General features: G+C 43.0%; 1 protein-coding gene across 4 annotated transcripts in view; it reads left to right on the plus strand.

Moving 5' to 3' along the window:
- The window catches only part of IGDCC4 (immunoglobulin superfamily DCC subclass member 4), a 105425-nt gene that overhangs the window by 26104 nt on the left and 57417 nt on the right, over positions 1-21904 (plus strand). For 3 of the 4 annotated variants that reach the window (XM_058156557.1, XM_058156559.1, XM_058156558.1), the window contains exons 2-5: positions 14370-14493; positions 15433-15683; positions 18128-18269; positions 19327-19460. In XM_058156557.1, coding sequence (XP_058012540.1) covers positions 14370-14493; positions 15433-15683; positions 18128-18269; positions 19327-19460 — 651 coding nt within the window. The remainder of the gene's footprint in view (positions 1-14369; positions 14494-15432; positions 15684-18127; positions 18270-19326; positions 19461-21904) is intronic. The other variant, XM_058156560.1, reaches the window with a different exon arrangement.

The following is a 21904-nucleotide window of genomic DNA, read 5'->3' on the forward strand; positions in this document are numbered from 1 at the left end:
ATTTAAGAAAAGCCATATGGCTGTCCCAACTCACTCTCAGTGACTTTGGATGGTTTACAAAGATAAAAACCTGATATAAATAGCAATAAAAAGCAATAATCCCCACCCCCGCCCACCGGCAACAACAATCAGTCAATCGATACTCCTAAATTAATGCTAAAATACTGCTAAAATATATGCTAAAACATGTGAAGAATGGTTGCTGGAATTGGGTGTGTCTAGTTTAAAGAAAAGAAGGACTAGGGGTGACATGGTAGCAGTGCTCTGATATCTAAGGGGCTGCCACAAAGAAGAGGGAGTCAAGCTATTCTCCAAAGCATCTGAAGGCAGGACAAGAAGCAATGGGTAGAAACTGATCAAGAAGAGAAGCAACTAAGGAGCAATTTCCTGACATTGAAAACAATCAATCAGTGGAACGACTTGCCTTCAGAAGTTATGAATGCTCCAACAGTGGAGGTTTTTAAGAAGAGATTGGACAACCATTTGTCTGAAGTGGTGTAGGGTTTCCTACCTGAGCAGGAGGTTGGACTAGAAGACCTCCAAGGTCCCTTCCAATTCTGTTATTCTGTAATAAGCCACTTGTTGGGCTCCATCCCACTCTGAGGTCTCCAGGTCCATTGTCAAAAACCAGGTCTTCAGGGCTTTGCAAAAGAATATCAAAGTGGAGGCCAATCTAATCTCCACAGGGATGATGTTCCATAGGGGTGGAGCCACCACCAATAAGGCCCTTCTTCTTGGTCCTGCTAGGTGAACTTCCTTAGGGAAGGGGGACCCGTAGAGCTCCCTGCCTCCCTGCTCTGATGGCTCAGGTAGATGACCCATCTTTGAAAGATGGTCTTTCAAATAACTTGGGCCCAAGCCAGGTTTAACCTAAATGGGTTGATGCTCTGCTGTACATGGTTTCCTTCAGGGGTGGGCTGCTGGGGGTTCTCAGGGGTTCGGGAGAACCTCTAGCTAAGATTCTGTGCAGTTCGGAGAACCCCCAAATACCACTCCTGGCTGACCCCGCCCACCCCACCCCTCCCAGTAGTCCCCACACGGCCCGTTTTGGATGCAGGTAAGTGCAGGGTGTGCACAGAGGCTCAGAGAGGGTGAAAAATGGGCCTAACGGAAGTTCGAGAAGGTGGGAAATAGGCCTGTTTCTGGTCTCCAGAGCCCGGGGCAGCCATTTTCGCCCTCCTGGGTGCTCAAGGAAAGCCTCCAGAACCCAGGGAGACCAAAAAGGCCACCCCACCCCTCCACCGCCATGGTGCAGGAGGCCAACTAGGCCACGCCCACCATGGCCACGCTCAACCAGCAACCAGGCAGAGAACCCCTTGCTAAAATTTTTGAAGCCCACCTCTGGTTTCCTTACTCTCTCTCCTTGCAGATGTTGAAGCAAGTCATAAGGGTGAACCTGGACCACCTGATCATGCACGGTGACCTAAAGCTTAATCTGACCCATCTGTACAATCAGGCTTCTTAAATTTTTAAAGCTCTGGATGCTGACAAATTCAAATGCATTTTTTTAAAAAATTTCTTTCACATTGTATATTGACAAAGAGTTATAGCTCATTTGCTTTATTTTTATAACCACCCTTCAGGGGAAAGAGCAAGTTTTAACATCTTGGCAAGCACGTTGCCTTTTGTAGGCTGTTAATGAAAAATATCCATTAAAGCCTTAAAGGTTTCGGGCACAGGTTCAAGCTGGATATTCTTGTACAGACTGTCAGACTGTCTTCTGTGGCAAAGTGGTTACCCCAACCAATGGTGCAAATGGATTAAGAGAAAGAACCCAGCTATCGTCTTGAAACCGGATAGGATAGGATAGGATGGGATGGGATGGGATGGGGTGGGGTGGGGTGGGGTGGGGTGGGGTGGGGGTGGGATGGGATGGGATGGACGGACGGACGGACGGACGGACGGACGGACGGGACAGGACAGGATAGGATAGGATAGGATAGGATAGGATAGGATAGGATAGGATAGAGGGGTAAAATGCTACTGGTTGGACAATTCGGGCGAACCGGTAGTAAAAAATGCTACCGGTTCAGGCGAACCGGCATTTCTGACGATCAGCTGAGTGATGATCAGCTGTGACATGTGATTTATATTAGCTAGAATCGTCGGATTTCCTGCTTTCTAGCTAATCTAAATCACGTGACAGAGCGGGGTCCTCCCCTCGCTGTTCTACTTACCTTTGCAGACTCAAAAGGCTTCAAAATGTTCCTTTTTTAACGCTGTGTGGGTGTGCCTCACGTACACATGCATGCAAAGTGCACGCTCGGTAGCAGACTCACAGAACCGGTAGCAGATTTCTGAGGATTTCACCATGGATAGGATAGGATAGGATAGGATAGGATAGGATAGGATAGGATAGGATAGGATAGGATAGGATAGGATAGAATAGAATAATGGAATGGAATGGAATGGAATGGAATGGAATGGAATGGAATGGAATGGAATGGAATAGAATAGAATAGAATAATGGAATGGAATGGAATGGAATGGAATAGAATAGAATAGAATAGAATAGAATAGAATAGAATAGAATAGAATAATGGAATGGAATAGAATAGAATAGAATAGAATAGAATAGAATAGAATAGAATAGAATAATGGAATGGAATGGAATGGAATGGAATGGAATGGAATAGAATTAAGAAATAGAATAGAGGAGAGGAGAGGAGAGGAGAGGAGAGGAGAGGAGAGGAGAGAATAGAATAGAATAGAATAGAATAGAATAGAATAGAATAGAATAGAATAGAATTAAGAAATAGAATAAAATAGAATAGAAGATAGGATAGAATAGAATAGAATTAAGAAGTAGAATAAAATAGAATAGAAGGTAGCATAGGATAGGATAGGATAGGATAGGATAGGATAGGATAGGATAGGATAGGATAGGATAGGATAGGATAGGATAGGATTAAGAAATAGAAGTTTTGAAGACATTGGCCAAGCCAGATAAGGTCTGTGTCTAAATTCTCCCTTGAAAGACTTTGGCTGGATGTGAATGAGAAGAATTCACAGTAGCTTAATAAAAAGTTTTTTTTTGTCGGGACAAGGAGTCTGCTTCATGCTCTTGGGAAGCCTAGGTCAGAACAACACGATTCTGAGACACGGCAACTGGCAGTCTCTGAATTTGAGATCTTTCCATGGAGAAGGGTCTCATGAACTATTCTGTACCTCTGGCTTTCATTCCCCTAATAACTTGAGCAAAAAATGCAAAACCGTTTGGGCAAAAGTTAAAGGAATCAGTTGGGTGTTTGTTGCAATTTATTCTTTTAGAGTTTTGGGACTTCTTGCATGTTAGCTCAGAAGATACAAATCTCTGGATGGGTTTTGTTGTGGCTTTTGCTCTGCAGTGGAGTTATCATTTGTTTGTCCGCTCTAGGCGCTGAAGACCAAAGTTTTATTTACTCTTATCAGCTGTCTCTTTGATAAGGCACCCTTTTAGGACAGCTGTATCTGTGTTCATAGAATAACAGAGTTGGAAGAGACCTTGGAGGTCTTCTTGTCCAATCCCCTGCTTAGGCAGGAAGCCCTATGCCATTTCAGACAAATGGTTATCCAATCTCTTCTTTAAAATTTCCAGTGTTGGAGCATTCACAACTTCTGGAGGCAAGTTGTTCTCACTGTCAGGAAATTCCTCCTTAGTTCTAAGTTGCTTCTCTCCTTGATTAGTTTCCACCCACTGCTTCTTGTCCGGCCCTCAGGTGCTTTGGAGAATAGCTTGACTCTCTCTTCTTTGTGGCAGCCCCTGAGATATCAGAGCACTGCTACCATATCACCCCTAGTCCTTCTTTTCATTAAACTAGACATTCATTCATTCATTCATTTATTCATTCATTTTTTCTTTCCCAAAAAGGATCGAGATCCACTGTCAATAGAAATAGGGCTGGAAGGGTCTTTGAAGGCCTTCTAGCTCAACCCCCTGCTCAAGCAGGAGACCTGATACCATTTCAGACAAATGGCTGTCTGGTCTCCAGCGATAAGAGCACCCACAATTTCTGAAAGCAAGCTGTTCCACCGGTTAATTGTCCTCACTGTTAGGAAGTTTCTTCTTAATTCCAGGTTGCTTCTCTCCTTAATTAGTTTCCATCCATTATTTCTTGTCTTCTGATGCTTTGGAATGTGTCTTCTTTTAATCCACGAAAGAGACCATTTTCCTGTCTACAAATATCAGAGTTTAGAGATGTCACTCCTGAAGCTTTTCATAAAATCTCAGCAAAAGCTGTGACTTTCTTATCCAAAGGCCATGTAGAGAAAATGGTATTGTCCCAGGTTCAAGTCCAGCTTCAACCATGGAAGGTCCCTGGGCTCTCTTTCTCATCCTAACCTTGCAAGGTTGTTGTTGTACAGATGAAGAGCTCCATATACAGTAGTGGCCAAAATTGTGGAAACCTTTTGGGAAAAGTGTATTTTTGAGGTTTGACGGCTAATAACACCACTTTTTTGGGGGGGAGTTTTAAGATAATCCTATTCCACTGCTGGAATGGCCTGGGAATAGCCCAGACCTTCACCCAATGGAAAATCTAGGGAGTCAACTAAAGAAACTTGTTAGTCAGAAGCGACCCAGCAATAAAACCCAGTTAATAGAAGCAATCATTCAATCTTGGTTTCACATAATAACAACTGCAGAATTAAAAGACTTGGTTCACTCCATGGGAAGACATTGTAAGGCCGTTATTCATGTTAAACGATACCCAGCTAAGTATTAACTGACATGCTGATAATTTTTGTATTTCTTGTTTTTTTCTATGGTGTTAATTTTTATATATCTCATTTTTTTCTCCGTGTTTCACTTTTCTTCTTTATACTGTAACTGCTATTCTAATAGCAAATCCTTCATAAAATTTACTTTATCACATTCATGATTAAATTATCTTTCCAGCGATATATAATTTTACGGTACTACTCCAAAAAAAGTGGTGTTATTAGCTAGTTTTAGAAAATACACTTTTTCCAAAAGGTTTCCACAATTTTGGCCACTATTGTAAGTGTCTTGAGTTTCTGGAGAACAAATAAATCTTGCAAAATAATGACAGTGTATTGAGACGAGGAGAAAAACTGGGCAGCAGTGGTTTAAAGGAATTAATTCTGCTAGTTTCTTTATACTCCATCAACAATCGGGAATTGTCATTTGGAGATTTTAATACCAAAGTGATGAAAGGCAAGTATATTAAATACACATATTTTACAGGTGAGGTGCCCTGAGGCTGAGTGAGAGATCAATGGATTGTAATTATTTTTTTCTCAGGAAAATCTTTCTAAAGGGTAAGACACAAATTGGACAATACAAAAATAAGCAATTAGGACATGACTAACAGCATGTTAACTAGAAATGTTGAAGAGCAGCTGAGTTGTGTCACTCCACATTTTAAAAATAAAGTCCCATTTTACAGCTCGGACTGATTGAGGCTCAGAGTTATTCAGCTTGCTACAAGTTGAACAAATACATGTGCATAAATTTGTAGCCTTCTAGATCAGGGGTCTCCAACCTTGGCAACTTTAAGACTTGTGGACTTCAACTCCCAGAGTTCCTCAGCCAGCTTTTCTTAAAGTTGCCAAGGTTGGAGACCCTTGTTCTAGATTGCTGTCGTTTCTGTTGAACCGGTTGCTGAATTTATGCAAATTAGGAACTGTAGATGCAGTTTATGGTTGATGTTTTCAGGAAAAATACTTGGATAGCATGTTCCCATGATGGTGAACCTATGGCACATGGGCCACAGCTGGGACGCAGAGCCCTCTCTGCGTGCATGCTAGCCATCGCCCAGCTCACGTCCACTGCACATGCATGTGTGCGCCTCCCGCCGGCCAGCTGATTTTCGGGAAGTGCAAGGGGCGGGGCGCATGCAGATGTGTGTGCATGCACAGGGGTTGCACATGCATGTTCAAGGGCAGGGCGAAGCATGGGGGGGTTGCGTGCACATTACGGAAATGCGGAAATGGGCCTGTTTCCAGCCTCCGGAGCCCAGGAGAGTTTTTGCCTTCCTAGAGGCTCGGGAAAAGCCTCCGGAGCCTGGGGAGGGCGAAAAACAGGCCTACCAGAAGTACCAGAAGTCCGAAAACGGCCCCATTTCAGGCCTCCGGAGGGCCTCCAGAGCCCAGAGGAGGCTGTTTTCGCCCTCCTGGAGGCTCAAGCCTCCAGAGCCTGAGGAGGGCGAAAACACACACACACACACACCGCCACCATGGTGCAGGTTGCTAAAATTTTTAAATCTCACCCCTCATGCGCATGGCGCAGGGAGGCAGAGATCACAGGGGAGTCATGTGTGCATGCATGGGGCGGCATGGGGGCAGTCATACGTGCATGCGTGGGGGATGCACATTGCATTATGAATGTTGGCACACGCGCACGCTTTTGGCACCGGAAGAGAAAATGGTTAGCCATCACTGGAATATTCCAAGTGACAAAGACCGGCTTAGATTTATTTAGAAGAAAGAAGGGAAGAGGGAAGAGAACTGTTTGAATAATATCTCTTTGAGCAAGGTCTCTGAGTAGTAACTGCACCTGGTAGATCTTTTATTAACCTCAGAAAGTTGGACAGGAGAGACCTTATTGTGGGGGGGAGGAAATCCCAGGGGAGACAGGATGAATGGGAATCCATCCCAAAAAAATATTCATGGAAAAAGACCAGTGACGGGGGGGGGGGGGGGAAAGCCTCTGGCTTGTTGCCAAGAAAACTTTCCTGGGTGTGTCCATTGATGTCATCAGAAGCCAAGCTTGAGTGAGTGAGAGATTTGACTTTATTAGACGGCTGGGGTGAGAACACCTGTCCAAAGTACAAGGGTTGTTCTGGAGTTGCATCAGCTAAAAGATTTCTTGGCAGTCAGGCCTGGGAAAGTTCTCTGCCCAGTTGGAGGAAAATATTTTTGGGGCTGGTTAGATGGTTACTTAACCTACCGGTTGCTTCTTGACAAAAACAAAAAAACAAAAAACACCTTTGGGATATTTCTAAAATCTGCTTAAATGGAATCAGCATATAAGGCAAAGAGCTAAGAGGCAGAGGCGCTCTGGGGAGAGTTATAAAAATAAAGCCAATAAATAACTCCAGCCTTGTGTTAAACAACTATGTGGGTCACCACAGGAGACCAGGAATTCTAGGAAGCCAAATGCATAGAATTCCTTGTGTTGGGTTGGTAGACTACAGAGAGGCCTCCTTCCTTTCTTCTTTCTTCTTCTCTTCCACGCACCTCATCAGCATGACAAAATAGCCATGTTGAGTTCTTGGAGAGAGAAAAAAATACAGAAATGTGTTGGGCCAGCTCCACCATAAAAGGGTGAATGCCTAGAACCGTCATGGCGAACCTAAGGCATGCGTGCTAGAGGTGGCACGCGGCACCCTCTCTGATGGCACACGAGCCGTCGCCGCAGTTCAGCTTCGCTGCACATGCGTGTGTGCCTCCCGTCGGCCAGCTGGTCTTTGGCCCTCTACTATGCATGAGCAGGGGGCAGGGCGTTTGTGCATGCATGTAGGTTTGGGCACGTGCACGCTTTGGGCACTTGGTCCAGAAAAGTTTAGCCATCACTGGCCTAGAATATAGAATAACATCCTATTATTTTCTTCCTATCACCCATCTCCTCCCACTTATGACTGTTTGACTGTAACTTGTTGCTGTATCCTTATGGTTTATATCGATCGTTTCCTAGTATGATTTGATTGCTTATTTGTACCCTATGACTATCATTAAGTGTTGTACTTTATGATTCTTGATGAACGTAACTTTTCTTTTATGTACACTTGAGAGCACACGCACCAAGACAAATTCCTTGTGTGTCCAATCACACTTGGCCAATAAAGAATTCTATTCTATTCTATTCTATTCTATTCTATTCTATTCTATTCTATTCTATTCTATTCTGTTCTATTCTATTCTATTCTAATAGAACAGAGACCCTATCACATTTCAGACAAATAATGGCTTTTTGAAAGCCTTCAGTGATGGAGCACCCACAACTTCTGAAGACAAGCCATTCCACTGGTTGATTGTTCTCACTTTCAGGAAATGTCTCCTTAGTTCTAGGTTGGATCTCTCCTTGATGAGTTTCCACCTATTGCTTCTTGTCCTGCCCTCAGGTGTTTTGGAGAATAGATTGATCCATTCTTCTTGTAGCAGCCCCTTAGATATTGGAACACAGCCATCATGTCACCCCTAGTCCTTCTTTTCATTAAACTAGACCTTCCCAATTCCCACAACTGTTCATTATTCCTGTCCCCACAACTTCTGAAGGCCAGTTTTTCCATAGGTTAATTGCTTCTCGCCATTAGGAAATTCCTCCTTAGTTCCAGGTTGCTTCTCTCCTTGGTTAGTTTCCATCCGTTGCTTCTTGTCATGCCTTCAAGTGCTTTGGAGAATAGGTTTGTTTCCAACCATTGTGTCTTGCCTTGCCTATTGATGCTTTGGAAAATAGTTTGAGCCCCTCATCTTTGTAGGAACCCTTCAAATATTGGAAGACTTCTAATATATCCCCCTTAGTCCTTCTTTTCTTTAGACTAGACCCGTGATGGTGAACCTATGGCATACGCGTAGCACAGGTGGCATGCAGAGCCATATAGGTGGGCACAAGAGCGTTACCCTAGGTTAGCTCTGATGAGCATGAGCGCACCGGCCACCTGATTTTCGGGCCTTCCAGAAGTCTGGAAACAGGCCATTTCTAGCCTCTGGAGGGCCTCCGGGTGGTTGAGATAGGCCATTTTTGCCCTCCCCAGGCTCCAAGAAAGCCTCTAGAGGCTGGGGAGAGCGAAAAATGGGCCTACCAGGCCCACCAGGCCATCGCATGCCAAAAGTGGGGGGAGCATGGGGGGAGTCACGTGCACAGCACGGTGGCGGGGCACATTGAATTATGGGGGTGGGTACACGAGTGCGCAACCCCCCCCCCCATGCTCCCCACGCTTTTGGCCCGCAACAGCAAAAGGTTAGCCATCACTGGACTAGACATACCCAATTCCTGGAACTGTTCTTCGTGGGTTTTAGCCTCCTAATCATTGAAGGAAGGAGAGGCCTTGAAGGAGAGGCCTTGAATTAAAGAGTTGGGGTAGCCCAGGTGAGAGGAAGCTGTTTGGTTAAACATCGGGCAATGCTTAGCTTTGAAATATTAGCCCTCGGATGGATTGTGCAGCCAAGACAGTCTACTTTAAATTAATGGAGCAGTTAAGCCTTTTATTTGCCAATAATGTGAAGGGGGGGCTTTGGTCCCCAGCTGCCTTTGCATTTCTTTGAAGCATTTCAACATCTCTTGTGTTCATTCTGGGCATTGGTGCAGTTAATTACAAGCTCATAAGTGTATTTGTTCCTAACTCCCTCTCTGCCTTCTCCCCTGCACACACATACACACACACATACACACACCTCAACACGGCCTGTTTATCAGCAATCGGTAGCAAAAGGTTTAACAGGCTGCTTGCTTGGATTCCTGTAAAATCCATTCAAGCATGGGCAGAGTGCCAGGCTGTTTCTCACCCAGGCTGATAAAAAAAAAACAAAGTGAGCCAGGAAAATTTATTCTGCTAATTGAGAAATGTGTTAAGTGAGTTTTGGCCCCGTTTTGTGACTTGTCGCATTTGTTAACTGAACCACTGCAGTTGTTAAATTAGTAACCCGGTTGTTAAGTGAATCTGGCTTCCTCCATTGATTTTGCTTGACAGAAGGTCGCAAAATAGGGGATTACATGACTCCAGGAGACTGCAACCGTCATAAATATGAACCAGTTGCAGTTGCAGAACCAGGCCCTGAATTTTGATCATCTGACTAGGGGGACCCTGCCGTAACTGTGAAAAAGGGTCGTAAGTCAGTTTTTCAGAGCCATTGTAACTCTGAATGAGCACTAAACGAACTGTTGTAAGTCAAGGACTACCTGTACTGTGGTGGCTTCAAAAAATGGCTAAATGAATCATTGTAAGTCAAGAACTACCTATATGTTGGACTTCCGGGTGGCTCCACCTCTTCGCTGAGCCCTAATTAAAGGGGCTCCGCAGTGAACATCGTAAAAGCCAGGAAAAGCCGGCTTTAATCTTTTTCCCTGGATGAAAGGGGCAAGATAAGAGCGCAGGAATGTTGGTAGACCTCCCCAGAGGCTTTGTTTTAATTAAGCAGAGCCTCGAAGGGTCGATGGGTCCCATAAATATTCCTGCCATCTCCGACTTCAGTGCGTGTCTGCAAAAGCAGGAAAAGAAGAAGGTGTCCATCTCTGCTAATTGTCTTATCTTAATGGATCTCTTTAAGCAGACGGAATGAGTGCAAGCGGACGATTATTGGATTGCAAGTATTTTTGATTTCCTGACTTCTACTTTCTAAAAAAGAGAATTTTTTTTTCTTTGTTCTAATTGACTCTTAAAGATGGCGCCTGAACGGGAGTGAAAATGACGAATGGAATTTTAAACAGTCTGTGCAACTAAGAAGATAAGAAATGTTATGTGTGGATTTTAATGAAGTGAACTGAGCTCTCCTATACTTAAAGGGGAAAAGAGAAGTTTCTAGACTTATATTTTGTGAATTTTAAAACTGAAATGGCTACTAAACCACCTAAGATTGGGGGCAGAAGGGGTTCTGAACCAGCTTTAGAAGATCTGATTAAAGAGCAAGGGAAAGTGTCTGAAGAAAGGTTTAAGGAGATTATGGATAATAATGAGAAAATAAGAGAAGAAATAAAGAGAATAATAAAAAATAAGAGAAGATATCTTAATGGCTTTTCAAGGTTTGGCAAAAAGACTGGAGGTGGTGGAGGAGGAGGTGCAAGAAATTGTTCAGTCAAATCAACAAATAGAAAATAGAATGGGGGGAATGCAAATCAAATTGGATAAAAATGAAGATCAAGTGGTGGTGATGCAGTATAGAATGATGGAAGGAGCTCTGAGAATTAGAGGTTTGAATGAGGACAAAGGGGAAGATAAGAGCGCAGGAATGTTGGTAGACCTCCCAGAGGCTTTGTTTTAATTAAGCAGAGCCTCAAGGGTCGATGGGTCCCATAAATATTCCTGCCATCTCCGACTTCAGTGCGTGTCTGCAAAAGCAGGAAAAGAAGAAAGTGCCCATCTCTGCTAATTGTCTTATCTTTATGGATCTCTTTAAGCAGACGGAATGAGTGCAAGCGGACGATTATTGGATTGCAAGTATTTTTGATTTCCTGACTTCTACTTTCTAAAAAAGAGAATTTTTTTTTTCTTTGTTCTAATTGACTCTTAAAGATGGCGCCTGAACGGGAGTGAAAATGACGAATGGAATTTTAAACAGTCTGTGCAACTAAGAAGATAAGAAATGTTATGTGTGGATTTTAATGAAGTGAACTGGGCTCTCCTATACTTAAAGGGAAAAGAAGTTTCTAGACTTATATTTTGTGAATTTTAAAACTGAAATGGCTACTAAACCACCTAAGATTGGGGGCAGAAGGGGTTCTGAACCAGCTTTAGAAGATCTGATTAAAGAGCAAGGGAAAGTGTCTGAAGAAAGGTTTAAGGAGATTATGGATAATAATGAGAAAATAAGAGAAGAAATAAAAGAGAATAATAAAAAATAAGAGAAGATATCTTAATGGCTTTTCAAGGTTTGGCAAAAAGACTGGAGGTGGTGGAGGAGGAGGTGCAAGAAATTGTTCAGTCAAATCAACAAATAGAAAATAGAATGGGGGGAATGCAAATCAAATTGGATAAAAATGAAGATCAAGTGGTGGTGATGCAGTATAGAATGATGGAAGGAGCTCTGAGAATTAGAGGTTTGAATGAGGACAAAGGGGAAGATTTAAAAAAAAATTTATCAGAAGCTCTGGCTGAATTTATTGAACTTGATCCACAAGAGGTTGCTTATCAAATTGACAAAATTTATAGAGTTAATTCTTGGATTGCTAGGCAAAAGAAACTTCCTAGAGACATCGTGGTTTATTTTTTGAAAAGAACAGTGAGGAATCAAATTTTGCAAGTTGCTTTTCAGAAAAACTTGAAAATAGGGGAACAGGAGTTGAAGGTTTTGAAAGAGATCCCTCCCAAGATGTTAAGGGATAGAAAAGACTTTACATTTTTACACAAGAACTTAAGAAATACCAGATTCAATTTAGATGGGAGGTTCCAGTTGGCTTGACAGTGTATTATCAGGGAAGAAGATATCGTATTGACACAGTGCTTAAGGCCAAAGATTTTCTTTCTACAGTGCTGAAATTTGAAATAGAAATAATAGAAAAAAGAATTCAAGAGACTCAAATGGGTGTGGAAGCTGAGGTGATTCCAGTGATGTTACCATCAGAGGAACAACCACAAGAACAAAGACTGACGAGGGGAGCCCTTAAGCGTAATTATGATTTGTTATATGGATGGCATGCATATTTAATTTATGACAAAAAAGTGGATAAGGCCTTTAAAAATCATGTGCTAAGAAATGCCCTTCTGCGTGTTTGGAAAAAATACTCTTATAAACTAAATTATAAGGTTCCTATATGGGCATGTCCTAGACATACAGTAGAAAATATAAACATAGAACAGAAGCAGGAAATGATTACATATAAAGATCTTTTGTATACTGAAAGAGGTAATTTGCAGTTAAAATCTCTGCAAGTATTAAGAGAGGAAGGGAAAAATTATACTTGGTTTCAATATGAGCAATTACATGCTAGATGGAAGGGAGATCAAAAAATTGGTATAGAGCAGAACGAGGGAAATTTGGTAAAGCAAATTAGAAATCAGTCTCAGGAGCATATAAAGAGATTGTATAATGTGTTACTTGAAATAGATTCTGAAAGGGACTTGGTAAAGGACTGTATGATAAAGTGGGCACAAAATTTTCAGGAGCCAATATTATTGGAAACGTGGGAAAGAATTTGGGTTAGAAATGTTAAATTCACGCAGGCACAGAATCTGAGGAAAATTTTATAAAATGTTTTATAGATGGCATCTAGATCCTAAAAAATTATCGTGTATGTATCCAGAAATGCAAGCAAAATGTTGGAGATGTAATTGTGATGACGCTACATATTTTCACATTTGGTGGACTTGTAAGGACATAAAGGCCTTTTGGATAAAAATTTGGTGGATTTTACAAAATGTTCTGAAAAGAAGATAAAGTTCCTGCCGCAATTTTTCTTGTTGGGAATTATTACGGATTGTACAGTAATTGAGACTAAATTGATTTTAAATCTAATAACTGCAGCAAGATTACTAATAGGACAATATTGGAAGAAAAAAGAAGTACCAACAATACAAGAATGGATATTGAAAGTTGCCAATTTGGCTGAGATGGCGAAGATATCAGCCTTTTTGAAAGACAATACGCAAGAAAGATACTTAAAGGAATGGTAAAAATGGATTGACTATATTCAACGTAGATATCAGACTAAGAGTTATCAGACTGTTTTTGAATGATTATGATGTATTATTTTTGATTGCTTTTGGGGGAAGTTAGGAATTGATGATTGTAGGGGTATAATTAAGTTGGGACGAAAACTTTTTAGCATATGTTTGTTTTACTTTTAACTATACCTTGTGCTCGTTCCGGGAAGTCGGGGAGGGGTTGCGAAGGGAGGGGAGGAGGGGGAAAGGGGGAAAAAAATTTTGTAAAACTTTTTGAATAAAAAAAAAAAAAAAGAACTACCTATATGTTTTCCTATATATGTATGAAGATATTTTCTTTCTTGTCAAGGTGTGCACTCTCTCTCTCTCCCTCTCTCCCTCCCTCCCTCCCCCCCTTCCCTCTCCGCATCTCTCTCTCTTTCTCCCTCATTCTCTTTCACTCTCCCCATCTCTCTCTTTTTTCTTTCTCTCTCTCTCCCCATCTCTCTCTCTCTTTCTTTCTCTCTCTCTCTCCCCATCACTCTCTCTTTCTTTCTCTCCTCCTCTCCTCATATCTCTCTCTCTCTCTTTCTCCCTCCCCCTCCCTCCCTCTCCCCATCTCTCCCTCCCCATCTCTCCCTCTCTTTCTCTCTCCCTCCCTCCCACTCCCTCCCTCTCCCCATCTCTTTCTCTCTTTCTGTCTCTCTCTCCCCATCTCTCTCTTACTCCCTCCCTTCCCATCTCTCTCTCTTTTTCTCTCCCCATCTCTCTCTCTTTCTCTCTCTCTCCAACAGCATGTCTCCTTTTTATTTACAAAGAAAACATTTGCCTACTTGTCAAGAAAACTCCATTTTTTCCTGATGAGCCCTTATAACAGAATAACAGAATTAAAAGGGACCTTGGAGGTCTTCTCCTCTAGCCTCCTGCTCAAGCAAATGATTGGACAACGTTTGTCTCTTCTTAAAAACCTTGATCTGTGCTTAACTCAGCACACTGAGCTGGAATGGGCTTGCTCCATTTTGATTTATGCACTCTGATAATGTGGCCAATTCTTCAGACCGATTCCGTAGACTGTAATTATATGAACCATGGGTTAACATGAGTTGGGGGGGTTATCTCATTTCTCTACAGGAGAACCCTCTCAAGTGCAGGCCTTGGAGTTGAGTTGTGGCTCTGGAACTGGACAAGTGACCCTCAACCCCAGTGAGATGTTGGAGCTGACTTGCAGTCTGTTTCCTGAGGTCAGCCCTTTGAGGTAGGTCCGGTTAAGAAAAAGACACTGTCGGGATTCCAGGAATCCTGCTTTATTGTTTTAGGGCAGTGTTTCTCAACCTTGGCGACCTTAAGACCTGTGGACTTCAACTCCCAGAATTCCCCATGCATGGCTGGGGAATTCTGGGAGTTGAAGTTCACAGGTCTTAAGGTCGCCAGCTGTTCTGACCTAGGCTCCCTTAACAAGCAGGAGGCAGGAATTACTGGCAAAACCGCTTTTATTTACACGACTGTGAATTACGTTCATTCACAGTCAGCAAGGTTTGTCCAAGCAGTTTTTCAAAGGAATATTTCTCAACACACCTTATCTTGTTTGGCAAGCTGCCACGTAACTTGTTTCCAACCAAAGTACAAGACAAAACTTGGAACAGAGTCTCTCAGAGTCACGGAATGGAGTAATTGTTTCCTGCAAAAGCCCAATTCCTGTTCATTCCTCTTTTATTTCCTGTGGGAGGGGCCAATCACCTCCAAGGTGTGGCTTTGCTCCCGAGTTGATCTGCTTTCTTAGTGGTTCTTGTCTTCTGGCAGCTCTGCGCATGTGCGCACTGGGAACAGGCTCCAGCTGTTCCTCTGCCTCGCTGCTGTCTACCTCCTTCTCTGCCTCTGACGCAGAGCCCTCGTCTGAGCTTTCCCCAGCCCTTAGGATTGGCCGAAGTTCCTCCCCAACCTCCTCACTGTCCGACTCTGCTGCCGGCTCCGCTGGCCACTGGTGGGCCACAACACCAATGTTGAGAAACATCAATGTAGGATAATAATAACAGAATCTTGAAAGCTTGCTAGAGTTGGTCTCTGCTCCACCTTATACCAAACAAAATCAAGGCAGGGTTGAACTGAGCTTCTTTCTTGCACATTCTTGGTTCTCAGCACTGAGTAATCTTTTCTCTTCGCTTGTCGCTTCCTTGCTCCCTTTCTTCTTCCTAAGGCTAGGTCTCCGTTCCTTTCCATCCGGTGAGCAGTTTTCCAATATTATGTGGAAGAAGAACGGGCATCCGCTGAGAGAAGAAGACAACCTCCGTGTCCTCCCCAACGGTTCTTTGTTGATCGCATCAACCGAGGCAGCTGTGAAACATGACAACCACTCAGGAGGCTCCAGCGTGGAAGGAAATTATTCTTGTACCACTCAGGGTCCATTTGGGTCCGTCACAGGCCAAACTCTGATGCTACGAGAATCTTGTGAGTATCTGTCCCCTGCAATTCATTGCAAGAGCCTTTCAAGCTTGGGTTTCTAGTCCTCACTGTGATATAATACAATATATATATGTGGATTGGGGCTGAAAGGCGAAAGGGAAGCAGTATGCTCCCTCCTATATTTGGGTAGACCAGGTTCCTTCGATAGGAAAAAACCCACTTAATGTCTCCCCTGCTGCAGCTGACAAAGCGAGGAGAACCTATGGCTTAGAGGTTAATACATCTGCCTAATATGCAAGCAAGCCCAGGTTCAAATCCCAGAAGGGTATGGTTAGCTGATGAGAGCTAAATAGCTGAAATAGATCTATACTAGTCTCCCTTTATTTCTTTGTCAGTAAATATAAATTTAACCCAAATAGTTTGTCGTGAAAGCGACTGCCTGTGAGGGCCCCTGGATTGGGGCTGAAAGGCGAAAGTGAAGCAGTATGCTCCCTCCCATATTTGGGTAGACCAGGTTGCTTTGATAGGAAAAAAACCCACATAATTCACTGGTGTTGTAGCCTGTTGGCCGCTGGTTCCTCCAGCAGCTGAATCAGATGAGGAGGAGGTGTGGGAGTCAGGGTCAGCATCAAGGCAACCTGAGAGCTCCAAGGAGAAAGAGGGAATGGAGCTGGCAGAGAGAGAGAGAGAGAGAGAGAGGCGGAGCCTGGGCCATCCTTCAACCCTCAGATGGAGAGTCAAAAGCCCTCCAGTTTGGAGGTGGCCGATGAGGAAAAGGAAGTATATCTGGGTCCAGTGTCTGATGCGCGGATGCACAGAAGGCAGAGGAGAGGAGAGCAGTGGAAATCTGTGGGCCAGTCCTTGGGATGGAAGAGCCACTGCTGCTAGCAAAGCCCCACCCTAGCTCTGGGGATAAAAGGCAGGGGGCGGAGATGAATAGATGTGGCAGACAACTATTCTTTTCCCTGACGGACAGACTTGTTAGCCTGTGATGAGAGAGAAACTTTTTGCTGGGGCTGCCGGCACTCCTAATAAAGGAATCTTTTGAGTTCACTTCAGAGGGTTTGTCGTGTTTGGGGAGCTTGGTCGGAACAACTGGATCTCTGTCTATTTAGTGATCAAAATGCGGGCGCTTGGCAACTGGTGTGTATTTATGACAGTTTGCAGTGTCCCAGTTGTCATGTGATCAACATTTGTGACCTTCCCAGCCGGCATCCGAAAAGCAAAGTCAAAGGGGAAAGCCCGATTTGATTAATGACTGCAGGATTCACTGAACGAAGGCGGTCATTCGCTTAACCACCGTAGCAAAAGTTCATAAAATGGGTGCACACTTCATTTAGCAATCGCCTCATCAAGCAACAGAGATTCTGGCCCAGTGGTGGGTTGCTACCGGTTCGGCCCGGATGTGCAGAAGTGTTGCGCACGGGAGCATGCGCGCCCCCATGAGCAAACCGGTAGTGACGTGTTTTGAAACCCGCCCCTGTTCTGGCCTCAATTGTGGTCATAAGTCAAGGACAACCTGTACAGGAAGTAACACAACAGTTTCCATAAATCCTGATCGCATTTCATTCTAATGGCCCATGCATCATTTATGTAAGCAACTTATTCATAAAGCCTATTTTATTAATCTGCGTCCGTTAGCAAACCTTGTTTGACAGGTTAAATAGCCAGGCAAGGAAGTGAAACCCATCTGAAATTCAATACTCCCTCTGCTAGTTTTAAAGTACAAAAATAGTTTCTTGTTGTCCAAGGAAATGTACACAGTCAAGCAAATCTCTTGATTTGAGTGAAATTTGTGTTTTATTTTTCATGGTCTTCATAAAAAAAACCTGTACCCAATTTACAGAGATTGTATCATTCAAGCAAGAACCTCATAAGGAATTCATTTTTTCTCCCTCTCCTTAAAGTATTATTGTGATTATGGATTGATCGATTAGTCAATAGACCTATCAGAATGTAAAATATAAGACAACGGGAAGACCATATGCAGCAAGAAGAGTAAAAGGCAGAACGAAAAAAACAACAGTTTCTTATCATTCCTATAATTTATCCCAAGCAGACCCAGTTCTCCATTATTCTGCCTTATTCAGAGAAAAGGCCATTTTATATGTAATGTTTGGGTTCTGACCACTCACAAAACAGGTTCTTTTAATAAGAATCCTGCTTCAGTTCGAAGTCATCCCCGAAATTAACCCTATTTTTAAAAAAGTACTTTTTAATATTAATATTTTGGTGCTTTGTATTGTCATTTTCCTTGAATAAACTAAATATTCTACCAAAAGAGCATCCCCAAAGCAATTATCAATAGTAGATCAACTCTGTCTAAAGGCAAATTGTTCATCTGCTTGTAACTCATGCCTCCCTTTTTACTTTCTTTCTTTCTTTCTTTCTTTCTTTCTTTCTTTCTTTCTTTCTTTTCTTTCTTTCTTTCCTCTTTCCTCTTTCTCTTTCTCCTGTCAACGGTTATCCCCCCCAACCTCCTACCACAGCCTTGCCTCCATTTTTCCAACATCCAGAACCCCAATCTGTGCCAGAAAATGGCATGGCTCGTTTTGAGTGTCGGATCAAAGGTTTGCCTGCTCCAGTCATCACTTGGCAGAAAGACAAGGAGGCTGTGCCTACAGAACCAAGGTAAATTATTGTTATGACTCCGGCCTTTGAGCTTCAGGACATAACAATTATGCAGGGCTCACCCCTTGCATCAAACGCAACAGAGTTAGTTAATTTGGAGCTGCTAAGCCTCGTTGGTTGTGGATTGCAAGCTGCAGTGTAGGCCTAAGCTTGATGCCCGAAGGTAGTTGTGTCCACTGACAGGTTTACCTCTGGATTGTCAGAATGGTCCAATGTATCTATCTATGACTAGCTCTAAGAGAGTCTTAGAGGGATGTAGAACACGACTCCTTGTTCTGAGTCTTGGGTGGCACAGTGGTTAGAATGCAGTACTGCAGGCTAACTCTGCCCACTGCCAGGAGTTCGATCCTGACCAGCTCAAGGTTCACTCAGCCTTCCATCCTTCCGAGGTTGATAAAATTAGGACCCAAATTGGGGGCAAAATGCTGACTCTGTAAACTGCTTAGAGAGGGCTGTAAAGCACTATGGGACAATATATAAGCCTAAGTACTATTCAGAGATGGTATTCAGCAGGTTCTGACCAGTTCTAGAGAACCAGTAGTGGAAATTTTGAATAGTTCGGAGAACCGATAAATAGCCCCTCTGACTGGCCACGCCCCCATGTATTCTCTGCCTCTCAAGTCCCAGCTGATTGGGAGGAAATGGGGAATTTGCAGTAACCTTCCCCAGGAATGGGAAGGGAATAGAGATTTTATAGTATCTTTCCCGTGCCACACCCACCAAGCCATGCCACTCCCACCAAGCCACGACTACAGAATCGGTAGTAAAAAAAAAATTGACTCCCACCACTAGTGCTATTGCTATTAACATAGAATCATAGGGCTGGAAGGCACCTCAGAGGTCTTCTAATCCAACCCCCTGCTCAAGGCAGGAGGCCTTCTACACATGGGGAATGGTGGGGGATGGAAGTTCTAATTTAGCCTATTGATTCTAATTTAGCCTCCAGATCCTTTGATCACCTTTGCTGCTCTTCTTTGCACGCTTGCTAGGGTGTTCTTGTGTTTTGATTTGATCCAGCGTCAGAATCGATCTTTCCTCTTCATCCTTGGGCTCATAGGTTCATCGTCCTTCCAAATGGTGTACTTCAAATCACAGATGTCCAGGAAGGAGATGCTGGGGCCTACCGTTGCATGGCAACCAATGCAGCAGGAATGCGCTACAGCCTGGATGCTCCCCTCACTCTCTTGAAAGGTACATTCTACAAATTTGGGCAATGGGAGGGGGATGACTTACAAGAGGCAATATCTAAAGTTTCTCTCTTCCATGCTCAGATGCTTCCCATCTGTTGCATGGATATAACGATCCGGGCAAAAAATTTTTGCAAAGGGTTTTTGAAATAACTGACTGGTCAGATATTCTAAAGCCAAAGCGAGTAGCTTATAAATGGCTGCAGTCTTCTCAATAAGGACAGGGGACCCAAAGGATAAAAAATATTGGATAAAAATATGAATTCGGCTAGGAGAAATGACAAAATAACAAACAGACTTAAAACCAGAATTCTTTGTTGGGTATCTTACCAGAAAAACACAATAAAGGAAATACATACTTGATTTTACATGTTTCAACAGCAGCAAGAATTGTATATGCACAAAGTTGAGAAAATGAAGATATCCCTACAGAGGAAAATATAATAAAGAAAATATTGGAATGTGCTGAGATGGATAGATTAAGAATGAAAATTAAGGATAAGGAGGAAACAGAATACTTTTTAACATGGGAGAGATTTTACCAATGGCTAGAAAATAGAAGCAGAAGTTAGAAACTTAAAATTGAAAAGAATGTTTAATTAAATAATGTAAGGTGAATAATTAAAGATAAGCAAATATTATTAATATGTTTTGATGATAATTGTTATAAATAGCGTTGTTAATATTTTTGTTATCGTTATTCAAAATTGATTGTACCCGGACAACACACTGTCAATGTGAATATTGAGTTTTATGTATACTAAAGAAAAATGTATAAATAATATATATTTAAAAAAGAATAAGGACAGGGGACCAATTGGTGAAGCAGTGATATCACTGGGAGGCAGGTGACAATTCAGGGTTGGACTTAAAAATGAGATTAGGAGTAGGAGACACGTTGGAGAGAAAGTGCTACCAATTGCACCATAAAATTATACCCAGATCCTGCAAACCAACTCCCAAATGCCACCACCAAGATTTGACTATAGGTAATTCTTGACCTAAAAACTGGTTGTTTAATAATCGTTCAGCGTTACGACAGATTTAAGCTATTTGCAACTCATCCTTAAAGTTGCGACTGCCACCTTCCTGTTTCCTCACCGTCATATGATTGTCTTTCCGGTGCTTGGCCACTGGCTCACATTTATAACCAGTTGCAGCCTCCAACAATGAAAGCACCACACAATTTGCAATTTGACCAGTTTCCGGTGCCGTACGCCGGTTTCCAGGAAAAAAAACCAACCCCACCAATTCAGAGAGGAGTGGGATTCACTTAACAATCACACGATCCACTTTAGAACTGCAGTGACTTGTTTTATAATCATTGGAAAAACGGACATGAAATCAAGTCTGGCCACGTGATGTCTCAGCTGATGACTGCAATGACTTAAAATTCTTGGTTTCACTGAGGTTGCATGCAGTGGTGGGATCCTGACGGTTTAACAACCGGTTCGATGATCGTGCGCCTGACACACGTTGCATGCGCGTGCGCAGTTTTTCAAAAACTTACCGTGTTACTGCTGAGGAGTAACACAGGTGAGGCGCAGCAATCCACTCTGCTGCATGGATCAACTGAAAAGATATAGGTCAGTAAAGCGCAGGGGCAGGCGGGCGGGCCCAGCTGATTGTTAGAGTGAACCGATTCACTCCCAGCTGATAGTCGGAGCTACCAGTTCACCCGAACCGGTCTGAACCGGCAGAATCCCACCCCTGGTTGTACGTCGAGAAATACCTGTGTTTTGGCCATGAGTTAAAACAACATTCTTCCTAGGTGTAAATGGGGTTCCCCATTTATGCTGTAAAATGCAGTTAGAATTATACATGGGATCCTGGTTTAATTTATCATGTGCAGATGTGACATTTCATCAGAGAAACTAAGATAGGAAAAGGAAGGACTACAATTACTGAGCCACACAGAGTTTTCCCCAAGCTGCATTTTAGGTCATTTGCTCAATTGTGTTCACACGTTCAATCATAATTTGTTTAACCATGATTTGTGGAATGAGCCACTGTTGGTTGTGTTCATATGACATACTAAGCCGTAAAAACCCTGATTTGCAAACCAGAAGAGCAAGATTCTCACAACACGCTGGAGTAAAACTGAAGAATTCAAATTAGGTCATATTATGGGATGAGAACCCTGCCTGGGAAGAGGTATATCATGTCGTCCTCTTGAAAATGAGGCAGGTGATTCCATTATTTCGTTTTAATCACGTTCATGGTGATATCAGGGCAGTGGTGGGTGTCAAATAATTTAACAACCGGTTCTCTGCCCTAATGACTGGTTGGATGGGCGTGGCCATGGTGGGCGTGACCAGGGCTGTGACAGGCAGCAGTCGGTCTCCTGCACCCCCATGGGAACAAAAATGGGCCATAGGAGGGAATGCGCTGCTCCCCCACGCCCCGTTTTGGGCCTAGGAGGCCTCCCTGCACTTACCTGGGAGCAGG

This window comes from Ahaetulla prasina, chromosome 13 (assembly GCF_028640845.1).
Source record: "Ahaetulla prasina isolate Xishuangbanna chromosome 13, ASM2864084v1, whole genome shotgun sequence".
Lineage (NCBI taxonomy): Eukaryota > Metazoa > Chordata > Lepidosauria > Squamata > Colubridae > Ahaetulla > Ahaetulla prasina.